Raw genomic sequence first — 26,942 nt, forward strand, 5'->3', positions numbered from 1 at the left:
AAGCAATTTGGGTGAAACCCTCCAACAGGAATGGACAACAGATGCCTCTCCTGACAGCAATGCACATATACCAAGAATTTTTAAAAAGCTTTAACATTTTTTTTTATAGATTACATCGAGCATTTTCTTCACAACTAACTGGAGTTATTCGATCCCACGAACACACATGGTCTTGCAGTGGTGCGAAAGCGTCAGGCACCTAGGGAGTCCAAACCTAGAGAAGTGTGTACGTTCGATGTCATGCTTACATACGAACAAGGAGCAGGAGGCCATTCGGCCCCTCGAGCCTGCTCCCCCATTCAATGAGATCATGGCTGATCTGATAGTGACCTTAAATCTGCCTCCCACCTGCTGCCCTCCTTTGTTTACCAAGAGTCTGCCCACCTCTGCCATTTATTCACATCATCTTCAATACTAGAAGAGATTGTGAATCATGCCCCTGTTACTAATTTAAATAGAATTTCTTTGACTCAGCCTAGGTTTTAAGCTCAGTTTTCCTTTGGCTTCCTGGTATTCAGTACATTAAGATGGAAAAATTCTCCAACCTTGTTTTTCAGTCTAGTCTGTTCCACCTGGACTTGCTCAACAGATTATTTCCAGGTCATTACTTTTCACTCACGGGAGACACAAAAATAACCTGCACTTTTGTTAGCAGTTCCAGAAAGAGAAGCTGATGAGCGGAAGTCAACCCACCTTGTGTCTGGCTTCTATAACCCCAGAACACCTGAGCTTGGGACTTTATGCAGGCAAATCATAGTTTTAAAGAATTTATTTTTTTATGTCACTTTCAGATTTGATAGCTTTCTTTCCCAGTGCCAACATGGCAACCGAGAACATTTATTTTTGTGAGCCAATTATATACAAAATAGGAGGAGAAGGCCATTCGGCCCCTCGAGCCTGCTCCGCCATTCAATAAGATTGTGGCTGATTTGCTTGTGGTTCCATTTCCACATTCCCATCTAACCCCAATAGCCTTTGATTCCCCTGCCTAACAAGAATCTATCTACCTCCGCCTTAAAAATACTCAATGACCCCAGTCTCCACCGCCTTCCGTGGTAGAGAGTTCCAAAGGCACACAGCACTCAGAAAAAATTTCTCCTCCTCTCTGCCCTAAAAGGGGGGGCGACCCCTAATTTTAAAAACAGGGCTATGAAGACATTGACCCCCTAATCAAGGCAAGAGAATTTGAGCCATTGGCAGCACCTGGTGTAGGTTGAACGTGTCTTATCAGAGAAATGTAATTCTAAACTTGAATACTCCGAACAAAAACGACCTCACCTTCTAAACCTCCGATTGCTGCCAAAGCGGTTTCCACGTGATTAGCCAGCAACGCCAAAGGAGCGTTTCTTAACCCATCGGCAACCACGATGGAAACTAAATGTCCTGCTGTCCCCGCTGGGTCATGTAGCTTGACGGCCTGAGCAAAGAGCTCAGGGCTTGTTTCTGTGGTGAGTCTCAGCAATATACCCGGCTTCACTTCTAGAGCAACCAAGTCATTGAGCACAGCTGAACCTGCAAGAGAAAGAGCGAGCTTCCATTTATACAGCACGTTCCACCTGTCTCGTGACGCAATAAAGCTTTCACAGTCACCCTGCAGGGGAATGCAACAAATATTTTATGCATAATAAAGTCTCACGGTAACAGAATGAACAGCCAGTTAATTCGCTTTCAGTGCTGTTGGAGGGAGGGAAGAGTTTTGGCTCGATCACAGGGGAACTCCCCGGTTTTCGCAAAATAGCATCACAGGAACTTTAACGTCCACTTCAAACAGCGGAACAGGTTCAGCACCTCAGACAGTGCAGCACTCTTTCAGCACTGTACTGAAGTCAGCTTTGATTATATCCTTGGCATGGTGCGCGGCTTGAGTCACCAAGCTTTGCAAGAGGTCGAAAAAGGACAAAGAAGTTAAATGTCATTAAAAACCGGTAACACCCGTTTCTTTTTAATATCAAACATTTTGCTAAAAAATTTAATCAAAAAAGGAAGGAAATTGATTTAATGGAGTCATGAAAACAGACACTGAAGGGGTTGACTGAACATGCACAGCTACAAACAAGATCACTGAAGCTTCCTAAAGATGTTAATTTAAATGAGTTTAATTAATTGACGGTGTAAATTAAAATTCCATTAGGATTCCGTTATCAGCATTCACCAGGACTAATACTTTAAATCACTTAAGGAAGCCATTTTGCAGTAACCCAATCCTGTAATTGCCCCCTGCATACCACACTGTTGGGTAAGTAAATGCAGCTTTTTCAGGACACATGCAGTTCCTCTGCAATATAGGAACAGGATGAAGCCATTCAGCCTCCCGAGCCTAGCCAGCCATTCAATTACACTCCGGTTTACCTGTACCTCAACTCCACTCGTGGATCAGGGAGCAATTGAGGAGTGATGGAAACCTGAAAAGGGTGATGTTCACAAGAGAACAAAATGACTTTTTTTCCCCCAAAAGCAAACAATGGTGGATGCTGGAAATTTGGAATAAAATCAGATTTGCTGGATGTGCTCAGCAGGTCAGGCTGAGAGAGAAACAGAGTTAAGATTTCAAGTCGATGACCTTTCCACTGGTTCTAGTTTTTTTTTCATGGGGTGTGGGTGTCACTGGCTAGTCCAGCATTTATTGCTCAGCCCTAATTGCCCTTGAGAAGGTGGGGGTGAGCTGCCTTCTTGAACCGCTGCAGCCCATGTGGTGTAGGTACACCCACAGTGCTATTAGGAAGGGAGTTCCAGGATTTTGACCCAGTGACAGTGAAGGAACGGCCGATATATTTCCAAGTCAATTTGGTGAGTTGCTTGGAGGGGAACTTCCAGGTTATGGTGTTCCCATGCATCTTCTGCCCTTGTCCTTCTAGGTGGTAGAGGTCGTAGGTTTGGAAAGTGCTGCTGAAGGAGCCTTGGTGAGTTGCTGCAGTGCATCTTGTAGATGGTAAACACACTGCTGACACGATGTGTCAGTGGACGGAGTGAATGTTTAAAGTGGTGGATGGGGTCCTGATCAAATGGGATTCTTTATCCTGGATGGTGTCGAGTTTCTTGAGTGTTGTGGGAGCTGCACTCATCCAGGCAAGCGGAGGGTATTCCATCACACTCCTGACTTGCAGCTTGTAGATGGTGGACAGGCTTTGGGGAGTCAGGAGATGAGTTACTCATGGCAGGATTCCCAGCCTCTGAGCGGCTCTTGTAGCCACAGTGTTTCTGTGGCCATGCCAGTTCGGTTCCTGGTAGCCCCGAGGATGTTGACAGTGAGGGATTCAGCGATGGTAATGCCATTGAATGTCAAGGGGAGATGGTTAGAAACGTTGTGCCGGACTTTTGCAGAATCAGGTTGACTCCGGAGGCCTTTAGAAATAGTGGGCTGGACCTGGGTGTGGAAGTCCCAGATCCCATTTTTGCCAGCAGAGTAAGTGTGTCAATCACACAGGTGGGAAACCTGAATTCAGCAGAGCCATTTGAAATTAGTACTGAGTTCAAACAGGCCCCATTTTTGCTGTTCTAAGGGCCTTGACCCACATGGGGAAGTCACTAATTCACGGAGGAGATGTGAATGCTCTCGAAGGGCGGGTAAGTGTTTAAGTGTCATGAACTGAAATTATTTAAATCTCAGCCCTTTAAACATGAAAAAAATAGGCTTCAGCCATTCGAATAAAAACAACCACTGTTGGAGGGAGCGCATTGATTCATAGGCCATCTGGTATAGCTTGGAAAAAAACCACCGTCATATCTTCCTGCAGTTTCAATATACTTCATTGTTGACATTTCCCAAGGGCTAGTACTACAGCTTAGCCCAATATGAATGCTTGGCTGAGTTCCAAAAGCTCAAAAACCACATCTCAAGAAGGAGGCTACGCACATATTTTGATTGACAGTTTTAAGAGGCTATTGACAGACCATGGGTGGAATTTCAAGGTCCTGCCAAGGTCACTGGACTTTTGAATGGCCTGCTGCAAGTTACGGCCCCAACCCTACTGTGATGTGACCGTAAAATTCTGCCCCATTTGTCTTTGATGTGGTTAGTGAATAGAAGTGTGTTTGTTTTCATAACAGATTGATCTCTGGAGGGGATTCAAAATCTATTAATGTGTTTCATGACTGAGAGCTTTTTCAGTTTCAAGTTTGTATGAGTGAGAGCTCTCTTAGACTGTTTGAAGTTTAATGTTTTTCATCTCCATATGGCTTCTGAGGTCTGTCCACAGTGGACATTGGGTGAGTGGCTATGGAGATGCCTTGTAGGAGTAGGGGGCAGGTATGAGGTGGCCAATGAGGGACGAGGGCTAGAAGGCCTAACAACCTTTCATAAAACGAGGCCAAAGTCTCTCAGAACCGAGGTGGGCCTTCTTACTAGCTCGCCTCGGCACTCACCAGTCTCCAAACCTCCCTCGGAGGCAGCAGGCCTGACTTGTACTTGCCCACACCCCCCGCCGCCCCCTCCCATCCCCTAAAAGAGCAAAATCGTGCATGTGGGGGTCGTTTCCACGGAGACGAGTCTGCCGAGAGTCGGGAGATTTCACGACTCAAGCTTCCCGCCTCTTGGTGAAAATCCGACCCATTGCCTCTCTTTCCCTCTCCGCGGATGCTGCATGACCTGCTGAACATGTCCAGCAGTTTAAGATATTTTTCTAATCAGGTATCATAAGGTAAACGAGGTGCACGGAGACAATTCCAATACTGCAGCAGGACAGTACAATATCTCACTACATACACACCCCGATTTATCATTCATCCCTTCTTCCACCTCGAAAGAGTTGGGTTGTGGCCAAGTACTCTTTGAACATAAGGTACATCCCACTACACTTAACAGTATAATATTCCTCAATGAAAATGCTAACACTTAGTGATGTAGACTGGTGATCTAGCTCAACATCTACAATTGAAGCACAACGATAAATTGAGAGAAGCTGTATAATGTATAAATAATGACACATGAAGTGCTTACTTTCCAAACTAAGATGAGCTGCTTTCTTGCTGCAATGTCTTTCGATGAAGTCTTTGAGTGAACCATGCTGCGGCTCAAACACCATCTCCCACTGAGACCATTCCGCAAGATCTTCCAGCAAGGGGGCATTCAACAGACATGATAAAGCCTGTTCCTTACTCAAATCCCCAAGGAGCCCGACAGAACCACTTGAATCAGTGTTGCCGTAACTTTAAAGACAAAATGATTAGCTTTATTAATCAAAGCCAAATAATATCCTGAAATATTTTAAAGAAGGGGATCTGTCACATCAATCCCCGCCCGCCCCCCACCACCCCAACCCGAGGTGCAGTAGGTTTAATTTTCAGAGCCTCACCTGGATTCTTCAACATATAGTGTGGCTTCATACAGCACCAAGCTCCGAGGGCTGTTATGGTCACTGTGAGACTTGGTTTGGTGTTCTATCATCTTGACCATATTGGACAGTGTCCCATGTCCAAGTTCCTTACTGTCTTTCACCTTAAACTGGCTTCTCAAGGCAGCTTCAATCGCTGGAAACTGAAGCAGAAAATGATTATGTCCAACAACACTACCAGTTTGCATTTGTATAGCACTTTTAACGTGTCAAAACACCTCAAGACACTTCACCTGAGTGTGTTATAAAGAAACATTTGACACTGAGCCACATAAGGTAACATTGGTCCAGAGAGATAACCAGATTTTTTTAACTCTGGACATGTCCGAGCGGAATACAGTCAATGCACCAAGGAGCTAACCTGCGAATGGTCTCCAACTATGTAACTCTCAGCAAATAGACAATGTTAGGGGAAAATTAAAAATGCTAAAAGAGAACACTGTAAGAATTTACTGAAGAACACTTCAAATCTCCAAGCAGCCATGGATGTTAGACCTAATGACAGCTGAGGGTAAGCAGGTGGACATTGCACACAAAGGGGCTTTGAGTTTGTGCGATTTACACAGTTTCAAGAGATGAGCTAATGTCCAGTCACAGGCAGAACCATTCAAGTGGTGCAACGATGTGGTGAAGCCTTGAGAGTTGAACTGGAGACAAAACATAACATAAAGTTAGACTAGGTATACTCCTCTCTCAGGTTGGGACGGGGCAGATGGTTTAGCTTAGATATGGGAGGACACACAATAGACAAAGAGGGGGCTTTGATGAAACACAAACAGTTCTGAGTTGTGAGAACCAAGGTCTTTGTGTACGTGTTTTAATTTTGATTGGATAATATAATTATGTATACACCCTTTAGAATAGTTGGTTAGCAAAATCAGATGTTTATGTACTCAATAGGATAGTTTTAACATGGTACCTGTGTGTAGGTTACCGATTGGACATATTCAAATGTACTCAAATGTATTGTGATAAGAAAAAGTACAAAAGTAATGAAATTTAATCAATCTGGGAGTTGGTCTTCATTCTTAGGAATGATTGTGGCTCCCTTGCATAAGCTTGGATAAAACCGGTTAAAGGAAGCCTGAGTCTCTCTGGTCGCTGTGTGATCGGGGATTGTAGTTTCTCCTCTTCAACTGGCCTATGCTGTAGTTGCAGGATGGGAGGGAATACCCTCTTCAGACAACATTGCACATCAGGATAGCAAAGAATGATACAGAGATATTCAGAAAACTTTAAAAATTCTGGGTAATTTCAACAAATTGAGCCGTGTAAAATGTAAAGAGCGGAAACGAGAAAATGAAAAACTAAAAGCAAAAAAATAAAGACCAAAGACAACATAAACTGGGAAGCAAACTACTGCTTACAAATACATCAGAACTTGTGGCTTTGAAATCAGGATTAGAAAGCTCCTGTCTGCTGAGAACAGAGCTGCTTTTTAAAAAGTGTGTTTTCTCTTCTATTTCTAATTCATCATCTTGTGGTATACCAGAGAATAGCGGAACAGCCTTTTCCAACTCCACCAAGAGGTGTACGTCTGGGAAGGATCATCCATCAGAGAACTCTGAATTCTGTCCTATGCTTCCCCAATTACAGCAGGAGCAACAACAACTTGCATTTATATAGCATCTTTAACTTAATACAATGTCCCAAGGCATTTCACAGCAGCACTATAAAACATGACGCCTAGCCACAGGAAGAGATGACAAAAAGCTTGTTCAAAGAGGTAGGTTTTAAGGAGCATCTTAAGAGGAGGAAATTGAGGTAAAGTGTTTTCGGGAGGGACTTCCAGTGTTTAGGATCTTGGTAGCTGGAAACCATGGCCACAATGGTGGAGCAATTAAAATCAGGGATTCATAAGAGACCAGAATCAGAGGAGTGTAGATATCCACGGGGTGTGGGGCTGGAGGGAATTAAAGAGACCAGGAGGGGCGAGGAATTTGAAAACAAGGATGAGAATTTTAAAATCAAGATGTGGCCTGACTGGAAGCCAATGCAGATCAGCGGCTTGGTGCAAGTAAGGACATGGACAGCAGAGTTTTTGATGACCTCAAATTTAGGGGAGTGCAGAACGTGAGAGGGTCAGCTAGGAGTGCACTAGAGTTGTCATGTCTAAAGGTAATAAAGGTATTGGTGAGGATTTCAGTGAGGAACTGAGGCAGGAGCGGAGTTGGGCACTGTGCTGGAGGTGGGAAAAGACAGTCTTAGGGAGGCACAGATATGTGGTCTGAGGCTCATTTCAGGGCCAAATATGACACCAAGGTTGAAAACAATTCGATTCAGCTTCTCACGATGGCCATGGAGAGAGATGGAACGTGCGGCCAGGGAACAGAGTTTATGGTGGGGATGGATGAGAATGTCTTTAGTCTTCCAAATGTTTAGTTGGAGGAAATTTCTAATTGCCCCAGTACAAGATGTTGGACAAGCAATCTGACAATTTAGAAAGAGTGGTGTGGTTGGGAGAAGTGGTGGTGAGGCAGAGCTGGGTGGCATCAGCACACATGTAGAAACTGACTTTGTTTTGAGATTTTGCTACTAAGTGGCAGCGTGTCAATGAGATATTGGAGGTGGGGGGGGGGCATAATCCCTTGGGGGGGGCAATGGGACTGGGAAGAAAAACCATTGCAGGTGATTCTCTGGCTACAATTATATAGATAAGAATGGAAACATGTCCGTACCATCCACATGAGAAACACATTATACTGAGAATGTCATGAACATAAATCATGCTTATCACACCTTCTCAGCATGAGTTTCCAGATGCATATTAATCTGTAACCTGTAAACGGTAACATTTTGTCTCTGCTCCCGCCCATTCCAAGTGGCACCTTTCGCTAAGCTCACTCACCATGGACTCCTTGAGGGTTCCACATTGCCTGATGAACTCATACACATCCTGGCGACTAGTTTGGAATCCACAGGTTCTGGCAGCTTGTGGATATAGAAACAGGCTGCCTCCAGCAGCTTCTTCCAGTAGCTGTGCAATAAAACAAACCATCGTGGATCAGGAGCCTTTCCTTATTGGGTGTTACACAAGCATTCTTGGTCATTACACTCAAAAGCAAACCTACATTCAGTTTGACGCTTTGAAGCAGATTCTATTCATGCGGTTTGCACAACGGTTTGTACAGATGGTGAAGACGAATACTGTAAGCCCTGTACATCAACACATCCACCTCACTATTGATTCAAAATAGACTTAATTTGCTTAGAAAACTCATGTAGCAAGGTTTTGGGGCCAAAACGAACAAAGGAATGTTATAAGGAAAGAGAAGCAATTAAACAATGGTCAATGTGGTCCCTTTGTGCATCATGAAAGCATCGACTCCCAGTGAAGTGGGATAACCTACTTCCTAGTTACAGGCACTGGCAATATATTAGCACCAACAATCAATCCTTCTAGATTCATGAGAAGCTACTCTAAATTTACTATACCATTACAGCACCGAATATCCTTTTTTGAGAGGTAGAAGGTGGTAATTTTCTTTTTTATATACGTGCACAATTCTTCTTACAATTACTATTTAGGCTTCAGGTTTTCTAAACAGGCAGTGGGTGAAATGAGACTGGGTAGTGAAGTGAGAGAACACACTGTTCTCTCAACTCTTGAACCAAGGTCATTTGCAGCCCAAACTTGGCAGAATGAATGCCTCAGCACTAAACTAAACAAAGATTTTTCCAACTTTTACCACAACGAGTGCAAAATTTACCTCAAATAAAGCACAACACACTCACCTGAGAGTGTTTCACCAGGTATTCAAGGAAAGTGCCATGCCCCATGCCAACAAAGTCCTTCAGCTTGAAGTGATTAACCAACCTTTTCTCCAGTTTAGATAAATAGACAAGACTCAAGTACTCAGTCACACTGGAGAGATTCTTCTGTATATATTCTCTTACAGATCCTAAAGACGAAGACAGGAACACAGCAATAAACTCAGCAACACAATACTCATCATATCATCAAGGATAACTGTACAGCTATCAGGCCAGTGGAGAAGCACAATATCTTGGAGCACTGGTGCACAGTACCACAAGTGGTTATACTCCTGAGATCCACCATATTCCTCATTACCACATCACAAAAGCTGGGGAGAGGGAAACTTCAGCCCTTGGTGCAGGCGTGTGCATTGATAGCTGACTTGATAGCAGCACAGGCATGCAAGGTACTCATTATTGTGAGTGCTCGAGAGAAACATAAGTGGGAAAGAAATGGAGATAAAAAGTTTTAAACATGATGTAACTTTGGATGTTTTCCTACGAAAAGGTGCTAAAGAAGTGCAAGATGTTGACAATTAACTGGAATTTCCCTTCCATTTGTGGGGAATCAGCTGACTTCTACTCAGCACCTCACAGCAACAGGACAACAGAGGCGGACAATTCGCCATCTGGAAGTCGCTGCACTGTTACTTTAAGAATGAATTGATTCCCAATTAGAAAGAAGCAACGTGGTACCTATTTTGGTTGATCTTTACCTTGATATATTTTACAATTACTAAATTGTAATTACTAAATTTTAATTATTAAGTCAAAGCCACCCTCCATGATTCAGCAGGATCTCAAAAATGTAACCCACCTTCACCCGGAAGCGGAGTTTCATTGTCCACAGTTCCGTTTACAGTTGGCTTATTTGGTTTTTCTTTAGCCACCAAGTCCTGGGGAGCCTCCAGTGAACCACAGCAAATGGCTAATTGAAAGAGTGTCCGGGCCAATCGATCATCTTCTACCTTGATCAGGAAGTCCTGAACAAACTGACCGGTCCGATGGTGGGGGGGGGAAGAAAAAGTACGATTAGATGGGCCAGGGTCAATATCCTTCAGATGCTTAGTCTCCAATAAATTCCTCTGTAGGCTCTGGCATGTTCCATGAAATTAAAACGTAGAGAGAAGTAGGAGAGGGTGATGTGTCAGCAAAAACAATAGAAGGATTTAAAAAAAAATAGGTAAACTGAAGGAAGATTTATATAAAAGCGAAACCAAACAAATCAGTTGTAAGACATTAGTGGGGAACACTACATAAAGAATGCAGGATGGAATCATGCGGGAACTATCAATTAACATAATATAAAAGCAAAATACCGCGGATGCTGGAAATCTGTAACGAAAATCAGTGCTGGAAAAACTCAGCAGATCTGGCAGCAACTGTGGAGAGAGAAACAGGGTTAACGTTTGGAGTTGAATATGACTCTTCTTCAGAGTTTTGAAGAGTCATTTAACTCAAATCTTTCTCCACAGACACTGCCAGACCTAGAGGTTTTCCACTACTTTGTTTTTATTTATAATGAATTTTCAACACATGGTTTTTATTTACATATAATGTATATGACACTCCAGTTGTAAAACTGTACGAATAAAGAATCATAAAATGGTATCTGCTGCATCACTGCATCCACCACAGAACTAATAACTGCTCTCTACTGACAAGGTGCTGCGATTGTACTCCAGTCAGAACGCTTGGCTGACAGACCAGTCTTTGGTACTTTTCTCCAGTTGGATGTTGAGAATGGCAATGCCGTCATCTTCAGCCACCATCGCAAACTCTATACTTCTGCAACCAGTTACATCCCCCATTCTGGTCTCTGTCTCAGGCTGAAGCAGACTGTTCTCAACATTGGTGCCTCTCCGATACAGAGATGAGCTTCAACTCCATCTCCTCTGTCACAAGAGCTGCCTTCTTCACCGTCTGTAATACTCTGCCCCTAGTTTAACCCATTTGGTTGCTGAAACACTCATTCATTCTCTTGTCAATTCCAGAGTTGACTATTCCAATACTGTCCTAACCGTCCTCCATGGTCTCTAAAATTCAACCCATCCAAGGTTCTACCTGCATCCTACTTCACACCAAGGTCTGCTCAACCATCATTCCTGTCCTTGTTGACTTACGTGCAGCTTCTACTTTCTTAACACCTCCAAATTAAAAGTCTCATACCTAAATCCCTTAAGGGTCTCATCCCTCCCCATCTCTATAACCTCTTTCAACCCTATAACATATAAACTCTCCATCATCCTGTGCTGTCAATTGCCACACCTTCCCCATTCACCAACATTGGTAGCTGGCGAGGCCCCATGCTCTGCAATTTCCTGCCTGAGCAGATCTACTTCTCCGCCATCCCCCCCTCCTTTTTAAAACTCACCTCTAACCAAGTCTTTGGTCACCCCACAAAATATTTCCTTCTTTTGGCCGGTGCCAATGTGTGTGTGTGTTTTACATCTGCTTGGAGCAGCCAGGGATGTTATCTACACTAGAGGCACTATACAAACGCAAGCTGCTGTAGTACTTGGCAGTGCAGTTTGACAAAACCATAGTCAAAGCTGGAAACAAAGCAATTGCATCATTGCAAAGCTGCTCACAACAGCAAGGAACAAGGTGGCAGAATTCTACTCACGTTTAGATTCATGCACCAAATGCATTTTTATCCCCCTCCTGCATTTCTGTTCGAAAAGAGTTAGAAAGAAGATCTACTCATTTCAATCTATAGAAAATAGATTATTGTAGGAAACTGCCTCAGTAAAATAGAAAGGAGGCTTTTCAGTTGGATAACTGTTTTTGCATTCATTTTGTCTCATGATAAGGCAGCCTGGCTTACGTTGGGATTATCAAGATTGAACCAGTACTGGCAGTGTCTACTTTTGGCACCAATGTACAAAAAATCTTGGCACAGAACACGTGCCAAGAGATAACTGCAGTAAGCGGTTGGTATTAGTTACCAAAAGAAAGGAACAAGAGTGGAAAGTTAGATCCACTTGATCCCATTAATTTGTTTACCACACATATCATCATTGAAGATGGTTTTCTTTTTGTCAAACTTTAATTATTAATCTTTCAAAGCGTATTACTATAAAATAGTTACGATTTCACTTAACAGAAGTGGGGGGTCTGAAAATTCTCCCAGGGAAAGTTCTCTCTTCACTGCCCCCTGATCACGTGTGCCCGAGACACCACCGTCAACCCACCCTGTTTCTAAATATTCTGCTTAAAACGGCTGTCAGATAATATCCCATTGCCTACCATTCAGTAGAAAATAACTGCACGGCACCAGATGCCCACTTTAAAACTGTTTATTCTACTGCATTGAGATGTCTAAGAAAACGCACTTTGCAAGGTGATGTATAGTGAAACCTCCAGAAACGGACACTCCCAGAAAACACTCTTTTTTGACACCCGAGAAAAGTGACACGTAAAAAGGTATGAATGCTCATAAATTACAACCAGCCTTCAATGTAAAAAGTCCTCGGACAACTTAAAACAAGGGACACAGCCGGTTGCAAAGCTGCTGAAGCCGGAATCTTTCAAGGGACAGCAGTTGACTGGCGCTTTCCCCTTGCAGTTTGTTGTCTTTCTGTCCCAGAATTCTCTGCTGGCTAGCCCAGCGCAGGCCGACAGCAGGGCCTCGTGCTTTCGTGAAGGCGAAGCTTCTTACCCTAATGCACAGCCACAGAGAAACCAGTCTCTCTCTCCAGGATGGAAACACAGGACAGAAAGGTGTCAGTGCAGCTAAAGGCGCTGGGTAAAAAGCCTCCCATTTACTGAACTGTTTTTATCTAAACAGTACATACAATGACTGTTTTGAAAATAAGGACGTCTGCAAGAAACACGAAAGGCAGCTGATGTCAGTCCCTAAGGTGACTATTATTCACTGCTTCTGCTCTACCTACAAAGTCAGGGTACCAGGGAGACCTGGCAAAGCAACCCGAAGATTCTTAGCAATCGTACAGCCAACCCACATGCAATCCACTTCTCTCACTTCCTCCCCAGTGAGATTCTTGAAAAATCCAATGAAGGCCGACCATTATAATGTTATTATTTCATACAGTCAAGATTTTGGCCTTGGTTTAAAAACACAATTACCTACCTTTGTCATTTTCTCACTGAAAACCCCTCGTGCATTGACGAACACCTGAAAGACCGCATCTGCTGCAGTCATAGAGGAATACTGCTTCCGGAGAACCAGAGACCCACTGGTAGAATAGTGCTGTGGTCCACTAGCGGGGTCCATCACAGTTCTCTTAACTTTGTTCAGTCGATTGCTCACTTCCTCCTCCATTTCCTTCTGGATCCGATTTCTTGCCTTCTCCACAGTGGCCCGTTCAGTGCACAAAGTCTTTGTCAGTGTCTAGTCCACAAAGTTTCAACACAAGAAACAATTTATTAATTCCTTTTCTTCACTTTCAATGACCTCTTCCTCCCTTCGCCTCCCATCTCTCACAGCAACAAACCATCCTCCAGCTGACAGTGCAGATACTGACTTTGCACAGATCCCAGTTCTGCTATCAGCAACAAGGAAACCATCCCTATTTTCTCTCCTTCTACAGGGATGTTATAGCCAACTCGTCTGCAGCAGTAATTTCTAGATTTATGCAGTGAGTAACTTTATTGTTAAGAGGTGAATAAAGTGCAATATGAAAAGGTAAAAAAAAACTGCCTACCAAACAAATAGACATATAGACAGGCAGAGAGAGGGATAATAGGTTGTTTAAAACCAGACCAAGTTGGCAGTAAAGTGCTGTACAAAGTGGCATCAGCTGCAAAAATCCGAATTTTACCACCATTGTACTAACCAGGAATTCGACTTCAGGGGAGAGGTTTCCGCTCGGTGGGCGTGTGCCTGACCCGCTCGAGAGTGAAATGATGCACATCAATGTCGGCCGAGCGCGCCGACGTCAACACACAGTCACACGATCGTTCCATCGGCGGGCGTGCGCCAGAGTCGGCAGTGCGCCCGCCGACAATTAAAAAAGGCCAGTTAAGGCCATTAAACAATCAATTAAACTAAATTTTTCACTGCCCGTCCAACCTAATGGTTCCAACCTAATGCTCACTCGCGGGTAGGCACAAGGTTTACACTCGCCCTCTTCCCCCCCCACCTCCCGCACACAGACTGCGCTGAGCGTTGTCCGCTCGGGTCTGACACTGGGGGAGGTGGGTCTTTATTGGCCCGCCAGTGTGAAATCGCAGTCCGGTGCCGGACATGGACGGCGCTCGGCTTCCCAACCACCCCCGCCCGCCAAGGGCAAAATTCTGCACCAGCGGTCATTAAAATCTCCTGCACAACTTTTAAATAAGTGCAATATCAGAATGAAGAGAGCATTCGTCCAATGATGGTGGTTACGCTGCTAGAGGACAGAAGCAGACTGGTGTTTTGTTTTCGCTTCCTTCTCAAGTCTCCTTTCACTAACCGTCATTCTTTCCCAAAGGGGGAGCTGACAGGCACCTTAACCTTAGACCCTCCTAGAGACTAAAATAGGAGCAGAGAAGGTTGGAAATACACAGCAGATCCTCTAGCAACTGGAGAGAGAGAAAAGAAAACAGCTTAACGTTTTGAGCCTTTGTCAGAACTCAGGAAAGATTAAACGGGGGAGGCAATGGCGTAGTGGTACTGTCACTGGACTAGTAATCCAGAGACCCAGGGTAATACTCCGGGGACCTGGGTTCGAATCCCACCACGGCAGACGGTGAAATTTGAATTCAATAAAAATCTGGAATTAATGACGACCCTAATTGTCATAAAAACAATCAAAAAAATCTGACTCACTAAGGAAATCTGGCATCCTTACCTTGTCTGGCCTACATGTGACTCCAGGTCCACAGTAATGTGGTTTGACACAAGCCACCCAAGTCTCAAGGACAGTTAGGGATGGGTCATAAACACTGGCCTACCCAGCAGCATCCACATCCCATACACAAATCAACAAAAGAAAAGTGAAGGCTTAGGGACCAACTCTACTAATGGATTGGGGAGGGTTTCTCCATTTTTGGAAGAATCCAAAGCTAAGGGCCACAAATACAAATAAATAAACCCAATAGGGAAATAAGGAGACATTTATTTACTGGGAGTGGTTAGATAGTGGAACTCACTACCACAGGAAGTGACTGAGGCAGATAGCGAAGATGCTTTCAAAAAGAACTCAGACAGGTATGTCGTGAGAGAACAGGGAAGAGAAAGATATGCTGAAAGGCAGAGATGAGACAGATGGAATGGGAGGAGAATCATGTGCAGTATATAAACACCAGGACAGATAGTTGGGGCCAAAAGGCCTGTTTCTGTGCTGCATTATTCTATCTGGTTCTGAGAAGGGCCATTACCCAAAACGTTCTACATCGTCTGCCCGGTAACTTTGCGCAATTGCTGAATAGAATGCTCAACTCAAAAATTCGGATAGGTTTGTGAATCAAGGAGAAAGGTTTTGTCTCCCATGGATTGAAAAGGCAGCATTTCACGGAGCAGTTTGGATAACAACTCACAGGCGCAGAGCAGCAATTTTAGCTGTTAGCAAGGGCCAGGAGCACCTCCAGGACTGTGTCCCAAATAGGAATCTGCATCTTCAACATGAGGGACAAAAAGGAGGGCCAAATAGATGTTTTCATTTCAACCAGTAATAAATTATCAAAGTAAAATAAAGGCTACTTACGGATATGAGAAGTCCGATGCTGGTAATCCTGATTCCAAGCTCGTACGGTGAGTCACAGTGATATTGATCTGCTAGGTATTGTATGAAATCAGCCAAATCTATTTTTTGTGCTCTCCTGCCTTTTTTATATTGCTGGAGACTCTGGAGGGCAAAAGTAAACCATGAATGTCTGCAAATATTTGTGATGACAGTGAAAAGGGAAATAAAGAATATAAACAGAAAGGAACAATCCAACGCAAGACATTCTCAACTTTTATATTGTAGCTTTTAACTCTACCACAGTCCCTAACTCTTCAAGCAGGTGGTAACAGGGAGCTCTGAGAGATAACGGACATGGGCAGAGAGCAGCAATTTAAATCCTTACACACCACACAGTCCCTGATCTGAGCAGAGTCAGCTGACCTCAACCAGAGGAACATGGGTGGTCCCTGCATGTTTCCCTGTTCAAAAGCAAATTGGCTGTTGGAGGAAGGAAGGGAGCAACATGGATAAGCACCCGCGAGGTGAAGTGGTGTAGCCAGAAAAGGTAACAGCGACGGAGGGAGAGTCTGTAAGCAAACTAACCCTCTGCTCTCTCAGTGACAAAGCAACGCATGGCCCAGGATGACAGAATCGAGAGTTCACAGGCTTAGGAAGACCTTACTAAAAACCTCACCCCACCACAGCAAACCTTTGCCCAGCTTCTACGGTAACCATCAGCATCAGAATTCACCTGACCAGTCTTTAAAAAAAAAAGTTTACACGTTTTGCAAGTTGTAAGAAAGCATTATTTTACTGAGAGAGAAAGCTTTATTTATTCAGCTCTAGGTGAATGAAGCTAGCCTCTGAATAAACAGAACCCTCACTCACGCAGACATCATGCACTTTTATACTGATTAAACATGCTACACACTGTACCTGTAAAATATCCACAGTCTCAATTTCAAATATATCCTCATCCTTCAGCGACTGGGGCACTTTGAACAACCTGTGCACAAGCGGTTGTTTGCATAAAGGGCCAAGCTTCAGGTCTTCAAAGTTTTGCTTGTTCTTCAGCGCAGCCAAGCACTGGTTCAGCTCGTAGAGAGTGCAGACACACCGGATACTTTCAAAAGCCTGAAAACATGGAATTAGAAAGCATTACTTTGCTTCATTGCAAAAAGGTATCTTGTCACATGTTAGGGCAGAAGAAAAGCACAGGGGTCGATTTAAAAGGGAGAAGCAACATCACAGCTAAAAACAAAAGGCCACGGCCGATAAAGTTTGGTCAGTTCCTATCTCGGTCAGCGCTGGGGGAAAGGAGAGGGTGGGGTGAGCAGAAATCCCAGCCTGCTGGAGCTCCAGTCCAGAAAAGCCCCCTCCGTCCACCAATAATGTTCACTAACCTCTATAAAAATGGTGATTTCTCGCTGTGTTCGGCGAAGTTCTTGAATCGCAGGCAGATCTTTGCCAGGTTGCCAGATGCCAACGTCTCTCAGGTTTTGTATTCTGAAGTGTTTGCAAACTCTACTCAACACCTGCATAAAAGAGAGAGACAGAGAGTTAGACCACAGACCGCAAGGAGGGCAGAGAGCACGATAAGAGAGACAGAAAGAGAGAAAGGAAAAGAAAAGGGAGAGACAGAAAGAGAGGAAGGGGAGAACACAGACTTTTAGTTGCAGTGAGCTGGGGTTGTAACATTCAGTTTCTAGCTGCTGGGAAAAAAAATGCCCACCCTTTGCTTATACCTTATCTCAAAAGATTTAATAAATATACATCTGTACATGCATCAAAATGTATTTTTGTCAATGCTTATTTTGTTTTAAAACTTGCACTCAGTACTGTCAGCAGGATGTAAACACACATGGTCACATAATAAATCTCTTGTCCACAGCAGCTCATCTCAGCAGATAGGTTGTCTGAGAAGATTCCTCAAAGTCTACGTTTGCTTTAACCCACACAGTGACGTCTGAACAGTGGATTAAGGCAGATCTGAGAAGTGGGGAAGGGAAACAGCATAGATAATATATGTACAAACAGGGACAAAACCCATCAATAGTACTCGAGTAGTTTCTCTATCCCAAAGTACTGCCAGTACTTTTCCTGGTACACTCCTCTGGTAATGCAGTGTTAACACTGGTATGTGAGAGAGGCATTTGTATTCTGAGGAATTCTCTACCCATGAGGATTGCTCAGCCAATGAGTATATCCATGACCAAGGGCAATGAGATTTTTGGGCACTAAAGGAGACAAGAGATATGGGGTTAGTGCCGAAATGAAGCGCTGGTGTAAAAGTTCAGCTATAATCTTACTGAGTGACAGAGTAGGTTCGAGGATCCACATGACCCTACTCCTATTCACATATCTTATGTTCATATATGTGTGTGTGTCTATAAAAAAATTGCTCTTCTCACTACCACAAGTCAAATTTATGTTTGCAAGAATCCTTTCTTTTCATTCTTACATACCTTTGCTTCAGTGACGTGTTCTCCTTCAGTCGCAAGAGCACGGATAAACTCGTCAATCTGCTGGTTCACTTCTCCCAAACTGATGCGCACGTTTCTATGGTGGGCCAGGAAATCTGGGACGAACGTATCCACCATCTGCATGACAGAACTATGTTCCTCCCTTACGCGTGGGAAGTAATGTTGGGGGAATCGGTCCTTTGACCTCCTCATCTCCAGTTCTTTCTCTTTCAGCTTCTTCAGATTTTTTTTGGACATTTGCACGTCCAACTCAGGAAAGTCATCTGCAGAGACGGCTGGCAGGGCAGGGGAAGCCGGCCGCTGCTCTGGCCTCACTGAAGCCGTGGTACTTTGATCAAGAGCGCACGGTGCGCCTGGCTGTGTGCTGCTTACCTCCCACGCTGCAGGGAGAGCGAAAATGGGCACCGGCACGGGGTTTTTCTCGGACGTTTCCTCCTTCTTTTGGCAACTTCTCAATGTCGCCCAGGCTCCACCTTTCTCGGAGCCATCCTCCGAAGATGCTGTCGACAACGCCGGTGAGGCTGTTTGCCGGTCCGTGCAACCAAATGTTACTTGCGGCGCCGGTTGTCCGGACCCAAAGGTGAATGGCAAAGGCATTAATGGAGGGAGACAGGCGAATCCACCATTTGGTGCCATATTCTGCCCAGACATTGCAGCAGGAGCTGAAGAATGAGGGGGGGGGGAGGAAAGAAACATTAGCCTTTGTCTGGCATATTTCCCTGCAGTTCTTTAACCATCATAATATTGGGCTCAACTTTCACCCAAAGACGCTTACAAATTAACGCTGCTTTTTTTTCATATATAAATGAACAACAGTAAACAAACAATATTCAGGGAAAGGATGGAGAGAAGGATGGAGAGTCAGGCTAAAGGAAGGGGTGGCAAAGCAGAAAAATAACTCTCCTGAAGGAAAGAGGACAAATCAGAAGATGAAACAAGACATAAACGCTCTTGTCGACTCTGACCCCCGCTTTCAACCACGTGTCACAGATCCAAAAGGTTTGAGAACACATTGTACATTAGCCGCACCGGTCCATATTCATTGATGCTATCATCATTCAACAGCCTAAATGTACAGAAAAGTTTCTTAAAAACTGCTACCCAATAGGTCCAATAAGTAAAAATCTTAAAAGATTTTGGGACATTAGACCATGCTGAGCTCAGAATTATTACCTGGTTCAATAAAGTTAATATGTGTTCACATGACATTGATTTCTCGCAAAGACAAAACAGTAAAAGGTGGACAGAATTGGTTAAAATCATGTTCTTTTCAAGAAGGGTGAATTTCAGGATTGTTTTTCAGTTGATCTGATGCTGGCCCCTCATGCAGGTCCTTATTGCCTCTACTCTAACACCCTTCCAACCGGCCTCCCTCACTCTACCCTCCGTATACTTGAGGACATCCAAAACTCTGCCGCCCACGTCCTAACTTGCATCGAACCTCCTCGATCGATCAGCCTTGTTCTCGTAGAATAGAATTCTAGAACGATTACAGCGCAGGAGGAAGGCCATTCCACCCATCTGTGCTAGCTCGCTGCAAGAGCAAGTTAGCTAGTCCCATTCCCCTGCCCTTTTCCCAGTAGCCCTGGTCTCTGTGTTTAAAAAAGGTTAAAGGAGGATGGGGATTTACTCGAATAATGCCAGAACTGAGAGGTTATATCGACAGGCTGGGGCTCTTTTTTCTAGAAAAGAGAAGGCTGAGGGGCAATCCTGATGGAGATTCTGGCTGAGAGGCAGGGAGACAACCCACGGCACCACAGAGGCTCAAGTGTGATCTAGTCCTAGTAAATCCAACAGGGAATTCAGGGGAAACCTCCTGACCCAGAGAGCAGTGAGAATGTGGAACTTGCTTCCACAAGGACTAGTTGAGGTAAAATAGCATGGATGCATTTAAGGGAAAGTAGATAAGTGCATAAGAATGCATGGGTACACATATCAGGAAAGGATTGACAGGCTGGTTCTCTTCCTCTCTTGAAAAATAAAAGGCCACAGGGTGATCTCCATAAGGGAGAAAGAAGTGAAGAATACATTGATGGGGTTAGGTGAAGACTGGGAGGGGGTCTATGTAGAGCATGTTAAGGACATGGTAACAGGACACCTGAAAAATGACTGTGGTTAGGTAGAGGCAACGTGGTTTTATGGAAGGAAAATCTGGCTTCACCTCCACAATGACTGTGGTAAAGTGAGGTACCCTGCCCGTGTGTGTGTGTGTGTGTGTGTGTGTCCCGTGCACTGACTGCCCGCGCGTGTGTGTGTGTGTGTGTCCGTGTCCCGTGTATTGAATGTGCCTGTGTGTGTGTCCTGTGTATTGACTGCCCATGTGTGTGTGTGTGTCCTGTGTATTGACTGCCCGTGTGTGTGTGTCCTGCGTACTGACTGCGCCTGTGTGTGTGTCCTGCGTACTGACTGCGCCTGTGTGTGTGTCCTGCGTACTGACTGCGCCTGTGTGTGTCCTGCGTACTGACTGTGCCTGTGTGTGTGTCCTGCGTATCGATGGCCCGTGTGTCCTGTGTATTGACTGCCCGTGTGTGTCCTGTGTACTGACTGCCCGTGTGTGTGCGTGTGTCCTGTGTACTGACTGCACCTGTGTGTGTGTGTCCTGTGTACTGACTGCACCTGTGTGCGTGTGTGTGTCCTGTGTACTGACTGCGCCTGTGTGCGTGTGTGTCCTGTGTACTGACTGCGCCTGTGTGCGTGTGTCCTGTGTACTGACTGCACCTGTGTGCGTGTGTGTCCTGTGTACTGACTGCGCCTGTGTGCATGTGTGTCCTGTGTACTGACTGCGCCTGTGTGCGTGTGTGTCCTGTGTACTGACTGCGCCTGTGTGCGTGTGTGTCCTGTGTACTGACTGCGCCTGTGTGCGTCCTGTGTACTGAATGCGCCTGTGTGCGTGTGTGTCCTGTGTATTGACTGCCTGTGTGTGCGCGTCCTGTGTACTGACTGCACTTGTGTGCGTGTGTCCTGTGTATTGACTGCCCGTGTGTGCGTGCCCTGTGTACTGACTGCACTTGTGTGCCCTGTGTATTGACTGCTCGTGAGTACGCGGCCTGCGTATTGACTGTGCCTGCGTATTGACTGCCCGCGTATTGACTGTGCCCGCGTATTGACTGTGCCTGTGTGTGGGTGTCCTGTGTATTGACTGTGCCTGTGTATGGGTGTCCTGTGCATTGACTGTGCCTGTGTATGGGTGTCCTGTGTATGGGTGTCCTGTGTATTGACTGTGCCTATGTGTCCTGTGTATTGACTCTGCTCCAGTGCGTGTGTGTGTCCTGTGTATTGACTCTGCCCCTGTGCGTGTGTGTCCTGTGTATTGACTCTGCCCCTGTACGTGTGTGTGTCCTGTGTATTGACACTGTGCCTGTGTGTGTGTCCTGTGTATTGACTGTGCCTGTGTGTGTGTCCTGTGTATTGACTGTGCCTGTGTGTGTGTCCTGTGTATTGACTGTGCCTGTGTGTGTCCTGTGTATTGACTGTGCCTGTGTGTGTCCCGTGTATTGACTGTGCCTGTGTGTCCTGTGTATTGACTGTGCCTGTGTGTCCTGTGTATTGACTGTGCCTGTGTGCCCTGTATATTGACTCTGCCTGTGTGTCCTGTGTATTGACTGTGCCTGTGTGTCCTGTGTATTGACCGTGCCTGTGTATTGACTGTGCCTGTGTGTCCTGTGTATTGACTGTGCCTGTGTGTCCTGTGTATTGACTGTGCCTGTGTGTCCTGTGTATTGACTGTGCCTGTGTGTCCTGTGTATTGACCGTGCCTGTGTATTGACTGTGCCTGTGTGCCCTGTATATTGACTGTGCCTGTGTGCGTTTGTGTGCCCTGTATATTGACTGTGCCTGTGTGCGTTTGTGTGCTCTGTATATTGACTGTGCCTGTGTGCGTGTCTCCTGTGTATTGCCTGTGCATGTGTGTCCTGTGTATTGACTGTGCCTCTGTGCATGTGTCCTGTGTATTGACTCTGCCCCGGTGTGTGTGTGTCCTGTGTATTGACTCTGCCCCTGTGCATGTGTCCTGTGTATTGACTGTGCCTCTGTGCATGTGTGTCCTGTGTATTGAATGTGCCTGTGTGCGTGTGTGTCCTGTGTATTGACTCTGCCCCTGTGTGTGTGTGTGTGTGTGTGTGTCCTGTGGATCGAATGAAGCCAGGTGGAGATGTGAGGGTGTGTGAGAGAGAGTGAGGACAGCGTCGATACACAGGGCACACACGCACAGGAAGAGTCAATACACAGGACACACAGAAAGAGACAGAGTACCTCACTTCACCACAATGACAAACTGCTTATTATTCCTGTTTCACACAGGAAAATTTGAAATCTATATGAGCGATTTAAAAACTGAAGTACCTTGTGGCTGTGGAGCAAATGGAAATTGGAAAAGACTTGTAGAGTTTTTATTCACAAATTCCATTCTCTGTACAGGCGCAGAGGGAGCAGACGCTGGCGTCGACCCTTGAACTTTGTGCTCTCCTGATTTCGCTGTTCCACTGGCTTTGGTGGACTTTGGTTTGATATAAAAGCTTCCTCCTGGCAAGGGGACCATAACCAGCACATCCTTCATGGATTTGATCAGGTCTTTTATGGAGCTGAACCCATAACATTTTGTTACTAGGTTTTGCCGATATTTCTTGCTGTAGAGTTCAGCTAATTTCTTTTCAGGAATTCCATCAGGCTCAAGTAAGAAGAGGTCCAGTATCTCACCACGGACTTTCTCCATCAATTTGACTAGAGAAACACAACACGGTTAATTTTATACAAGTTTATAGCCCCTTTCATGTAAAAAATTGTATGAGAAATCCTGAAAAACCATTTGCACTAATCTTACACATCTCCTAACGGCCAGTTCCAAGGGATCAGTGTAGACTGGAGAGAGGTGACCAGCAGTAACCAAGGATGTATTAAAAACAAAAAAACTGCGGACGCTGGAAATCCAAAACAAAAGCAGGAACAGAACCACCTGGAAAAACTCAGCAGGTCTGGCAGCATCGGCGGAGGACAGCACAGTCGATGTTCCGAGTCCTCGTGACCCAATGTCAGCTGTGCTCTTCTCCGCCGATGCTGCCAGACCTGCTGAGTTTTTCCAGGTGTTTCTGTTTCTGTTTACTAAGGGCGTATTGTCTGGCACATCGTCCACCAAAGCACTGCAGTCATGAGATAGCAACAGCTTGAAATAGGGAAATAACAACATTCCATGTGTTTTGCTCAAACACTGCTTACACCAGATTGGATTTGCCCAAATAGGGCATTTTGAATACCTGTATATTCTCATACATATAAGCACACAAGTCGCTATCCTTCATATCAACATTTACAATGGGAAAGCCATATGTAAACACGTGTCTGTCACACTTCGTTAAAGAGCCGATTAAATCGCTCAAAAAAAAAGAGCTTTACCCCCTCCGCCACCCATTAACCAAAACTTTCATGTCCAAAATAAGATGTTTAAACAAGTTTTTAAAAGTCCAAGAAATTATATATTTTGCCAGAAAATGATGTATTGCCTTTTAATACCTTAATGACATTCTGAGTCCATGGCCTCAGCCAGTTTTATAAGTGTGAGCTTGCAATGGACATTTCTACTTCAATAATTAGGGAACACTCGACCACAGTTATATACATTGAGTATCCGCAGTATGAGAAAGTTCCAAGTTTGCAACGTGTACAACAACAGGAGCTGGGCAGTGTGCCGCGACATCCCTGAAAAGTCAAGGGTTGCTTTGCGTTTCGTAAACGGCTTAAAAATTCAATCTCCATTTTCTCCCTGATTATGTAGGGTATTTGGCACAGAAACGGGCCATTTGGCCCAACCAGTCCATGTCGATGTTTATGCTGCACTTGGGCCTTCTTTCATCTCTCTTCATCTAAATCTACCATCATAACCATCTATTACCTTCCCCCTCATGCGCTCGTCCAGATGTCCCTTAAAAGCATCTATGCTATTTGCTTCAACCACTCTCTGGGTGAAGAGGTTTCTTTGGAATTCACTATTGGGTTTCTTGGTGACTATCTTGATGACCTTTAGGTAAGTTCTACGTCACAAGAGGAAACAAATTCTCTCCAAATTCACTCTATCAAAAGCTCTCATAATTATAAATTCCTCTATTGAGTCATTCCTCAGCCCTTTTTCCAAGAGAAATGAGAACCAGTTTGTCGATCCTTTCCTGACCTGCGAACCCATTGCATTATTAATAGATTAATTTGAGACAAGTAAAGTTAGCAAGTGCCGTGTTTCCCTCATTTTTCCTAATTTAGTTTAATTGGTTTCACTAAAAGAAAAACAAATGCCGTGTTCTATTATAAACTGCTTATTTACACGTGTGATTAACACTCATGGTGATGGTTACATTAAAAAAAAATGGTTTTTCAGAAGGGGAACATGGCACCAAAATCCAGCCCACGTTCACCATCACTGATACCGGTTTTTTATTCCAGATTTATTTAAGTAACTGAATTTAACTTCCCCAATTGCAAAATGGTGGGATTTGAACTTATGCCCAGTTTCCTGAATTTATAGCCACTGCGCTACTGTACCTGGCAGAAAAGTTCTTAAACGTCACAGGACAGGGAAATATCGAGAGGGTTCTCTGAGTCAAGGGGAGGTGTGGTAAGCGCCAAAGGGATGATGGGAAAGGCAGTTGCCCAATAGCCTGAAGAGACACTAACCACCCACATTTTCCCGGATCCTCTTTCCCCCAACAGGACTGCGAGACCAATTTTCACTTCAATACTGTCAGAGAGATCCCAGAAACCCACGGTCACCAAACTGGGCCCAAACCTGTCACCTCCCCCCTACCCGCCACAACTCACCACTGCTAGATCCAAGTACTCATTCATCAGACTTCCCCTCAGCCAATCCCTGAATTCCTTCCATGATTTCCCTCTCCAATTCTCCCAGATCCTCTCTCACAACAGGTTCGAGGATCTGACCCGGTTTTCCAGGACCTTGGGGCTCCCTGGTCAGTCCGACGAGAACCTCAGACCCCACGATATTCCGGACATTGCCCAACCGGTCCTAACAAATCTTCAGCAAGTCAGTAACTCTAACCATCTTGGCACAACATCCATGTTCCAAAACAGATGAATCACCCAAAACAAGACCAACAGGAAATTTGCTTTTATAAAGAAATACAAACTTAATCTCAAAGATTTTGCGAGGCTGTTCAAGAAGGATACAGGCACTGTGAAAATATACATATATATGATTGGAAAAATCACATCACAATATATCTGAACTCTTAAATAACTGCCCATCCTCTAAGTCATCCTAGTTATACGTTCTGTAAATAAACTATTGCAATCCCTTTGTTGCTGTAACTCATTATTTGCAATCCGTAGCTCTGAGCACCCTGGTCATTCTCAGCTCTTGTCAAAAAATATAATCCTCACTTCTTATAATAGGGAATTAGAGATATGTGCCGAATTAAACAATGCTTCTCGATTCTATGTTCAATCAACTAAGAAACAACTTTTAAATGTGCTTTATATATTGCTAGGTTCTTCCAACAGTTAACTGTGAAGGTTCATCAAAACTCCTTTGGCAAAAGGCAGAAAGCTCTGTACTAGAATCAGCGGTGACAGCACTGGTTCACACAACGAGTGCTCGATCTCAGTGGTAACATCACAGAGCAGTGCCACTGTAAGGTGATCAGGAATTCCCACAGGAAAGGACTGAAAGGAAAATTATGAAGTCATTCCTGAGCCTACTCTCACACAACTTCTAGCAGCTGGTTCTCGAGGTGCGCTGGCTGAACTCTGGAGAACAGGGTTACCTGGCACCCACTCTGCGCACGGGGCTGACAAACAGAATCGTGATCCACAGCAGGACAGAACACACAGAAACCCTTCCTTTTCCACGGCCGATATAGAAATATCCTGTGCAGTAATTTCGATCAAAGACAAAATAGTCTTTCAATGCTACAACCACAAATCTCCGGCAATGTAATCTGTTCACTGGACCACCAGAGAAAAGCCTAAATATTAATACCACCCGAAAAGCATGACCACAATAATCTAAAAGAACACAGTGTTTACCAAAATTACCAAGAGAATAATATTTACTAAAATCACCAAGACAACACTGTCTTATTCAAATCACAAGGAGTACAGTGCTTACTATAAAAGCTAGTTCTGGCTTACCATACACTGAAGCACAAATTCAGTCAGAAAAAATTACTGTACTCAGCAGCCCTGAGCTGAAATAGCAGACATCCAGTAACCAGCTCTCACTGTTTCCTCCCTTTAAAAACACTGAACTGTACGTCTCTTCCCTTGTGCTGCAACAGCTACAGACCTCTCACCCAATGAGAAGCATCAGGGTGTGATGATGAAACGAAACTGAAACTGACCAGGAATCAGGAATGGAAAGGAAAATGTGAAGTGAAGACATTACAACAAACACAATACCAGGGCTCTTTTTTGCCAAAACAATTTATATCCTAATTTATACTGGCCTTGTATTTATACAGACAGAGACACTTATTATGAAAATGTTAAGATATACATGTAAGTGGCTTCTTCAAGTTATAAATTGTCACAGTTGGGGTGGAAATTTAAAATAAGGCTGATACATTTTTAAAAAAAAAACCCATTCACAGAACGTGGATGTTACTGGTAAGTCCAGCATTTATTTCCCATCCAATATTACCTTTGAGAAGGTGGTGGTCCTTCATTACAAACTGCGCTTTCATCGCACAGACTCGCTAAGAAAGGCAGATTTCCTTCCTTAAATGACTTCAGTGAATCACATTGGGTTTTTTTTAAGGAAAATC

At 44.4% G+C, this 26,942-nt stretch overlaps 1 protein-coding gene across 1 annotated transcript in view; it reads right to left on the reverse strand.

The window, feature by feature from the left end:
* Positions 1-26,942, reverse strand: part of LOC144667617 (uncharacterized) — a 100,601-nt gene that overhangs the window by 53,474 nt on the left and 20,185 nt on the right. Inside the window, exons 6-17 of the mRNA XM_078529081.1 lie at positions 22,522-22,899; positions 18,163-18,842; positions 17,101-17,232; positions 16,634-16,831; positions 15,737-15,877; positions 13,180-13,440; positions 9,904-10,078; positions 9,066-9,232; positions 8,179-8,307; positions 5,292-5,473; positions 4,937-5,145; positions 1,279-1,512 (exon numbers count right to left, since the gene is read on the reverse strand). Of these exons, the coding sequence (XP_078385207.1) occupies positions 1,279-1,512; positions 4,937-5,145; positions 5,292-5,473; positions 8,179-8,307; positions 9,066-9,232; positions 9,904-10,078; positions 13,180-13,440; positions 15,737-15,877; positions 16,634-16,831; positions 17,101-17,232; positions 18,163-18,842; positions 22,522-22,899 (2,886 nt within the window). The remainder of the gene's footprint in view (positions 1-1,278; positions 1,513-4,936; positions 5,146-5,291; positions 5,474-8,178; positions 8,308-9,065; positions 9,233-9,903; positions 10,079-13,179; positions 13,441-15,736; positions 15,878-16,633; positions 16,832-17,100; positions 17,233-18,162; positions 18,843-22,521; positions 22,900-26,942) is intronic.

Source organism: Cetorhinus maximus, chromosome 24 (genome assembly GCF_964194155.1).
Source record: "Cetorhinus maximus chromosome 24, sCetMax3.hap1.1, whole genome shotgun sequence".
NCBI lineage: Eukaryota > Metazoa > Chordata > Chondrichthyes > Lamniformes > Cetorhinidae > Cetorhinus > Cetorhinus maximus.